General features: G+C 47.1%; 1 protein-coding gene across 1 annotated transcript; it reads left to right on the top strand. All coding sequences in view use genetic code 11, as the record gives it.

Moving 5' to 3' along the window:
• Nucleotides 1–318: 318 nt before the first annotated feature.
• On the top strand, nucleotides 319–1,640 carry EGR_10302 (hypothetical protein; the record flags this gene model as incomplete). The annotated part of the gene is made up of 3 exons (XM_024499551.1): nucleotides 319–462; nucleotides 826–1,302; nucleotides 1,377–1,640. The coding sequence occupies 3 exons, from the start codon at nucleotides 319–321 to the stop codon at nucleotides 1,638–1,640; spliced, it is 885 nt and encodes a 294-aa protein (XP_024346033.1).
• Nucleotides 1,641–1,659: the final 19 nt, after the last annotated feature.

Here is a 1,659-nt window from a genome sequence, read left to right as displayed (position 1 = left end):
GTAACGAGGGGAACACTACTAATATGAGACACATGAATAACATTTTTGATGCAAATTCTTGATGAGAGAGAAGTATTGGGGTTTCACGTGTACGCTTTCACTCCACTATGCACAAAAGGGCGGCTTTGGCATGAAGTACTCTCATTTAAATGAGCAGTGAATGCAGTCGGTGTCCTCAAAAAGCGGTCATTCAACACAGCCGCATACTAATAAAATGTGGCAGTATTGGTGGCAGACAAAGGGACACTTACACCTGTAGGTCCACATGTGATAGTGGAGGATCCACGTGCCTCAAAAGGCCTAGTTACACAGGGCGAAATGCCACTCGCAGGCAAAAATGCGCTGATCGGCACTGAACACCTCTTCCAACTCCTCTGTCTCATTTTACCTCGCTCTTCGTCTCTCCATCCACGCCTACATTCATCATCCACCGTCCACTTCGTCGTTGATGCTGCTGCTGCCGTAGGTGCAGCTCTCACCTCTCCACATGCAACAGTCATTACAGCAGAATGATTAATCCACAGGATGGAGCGTAAGCGAAGACAATAAAAAATGGGTGCATGTAATCGGACTTTGCAGTCCTAACTACTGTATGAAGGGCATTATTTGCATTAACTGCCTCTCTATTCTCCTCCGTGCCTCACCAACCAATGCAATAATAGGAGGCCGATCAATTTCTGTCATCTTATGCTCGTGCTCTAATTTCATTGCTGCGGATGGCTTTCTCTGCTAGGCGAATAATTGCAAAAGCAAAACTACATGTGAGGTGATACTACACATATTTGGAATGTCCTTTACAATATGATGCTACGTGTAACGCTTCAGTCTTCTTTAGAACAAATGCACGGATCAAGGGTAGACGAAGGCGGCTCTTTACACGAGCTTGAATGCGCATCAACCATTCTCGCCTTCTTCTTCTCTCCACCTTCATCTTTCCTTCCTCCGCTTCCACCTCCACCTCTACCTCCTTCTCCACATCCACATCTACCAAATTCTCTTCATTCTTCTTCTCGTTCTCACCTCTATTCTTCCTTGCCTCAAGCTCAACCACCTTCGTCTTCAACTGCCCCTTCTCCTTCTCATTTTTTCTTCTCCTCCCGCTTCATATGTCTACCCCGGTTCTTGTTTGTTTTCACCTACACGGCCTCACTCTTACTCCCACTCACATTCACCCTCGTCTCCGTTCCTTCCTCCACCACCTTCCCATCCCGCACACCTAGTCTCCCATCACCTACAAACACGCACACGCCAATTGAAAGTGTAGCATTAAAGGTTGACAAATTATGTGTCATAATGTACAGGGTGGGCAGGAGAGAGAGTTTATGTAACTGCTGTCACAAGGCCACGAGACGTCGATCGATTTGTTTACGTGACAGGTTGGAATTCGCGGACCGCACAGGCATTCACAATCTGTTGAACTTGACCATCCTGATGAGCGTTATCTTCGAGTTGACCGAGTCTACCTCAGTCTCCCCTCCCCGCTTCATTTCAAACCCCGAACTACCTTTCTTTTTTGTTTGGATCACCCTTATTATGATCTACGTTGTTTCCTGCATATACCTAAGAGATCGCGCACCATGTCCGCCTACTCTTCATCCTTCTCGACAGAGGGAGCCATTGCCAGACCCAGGAGAGCCTAAACCTTGGAGGGGTGAGTTG

The sequence above is a fragment of the Echinococcus granulosus genome (genome assembly GCF_000524195.1).
Source record: "Echinococcus granulosus chromosome Unknown EG_S00207, whole genome shotgun sequence".
Taxonomy (NCBI): domain Eukaryota; kingdom Metazoa; phylum Platyhelminthes; class Cestoda; order Cyclophyllidea; family Taeniidae; genus Echinococcus; species Echinococcus granulosus.
Note: the sequence above shows the minus strand (reverse complement) of the source record. Positions and strands in the feature narration are given on the sequence as shown.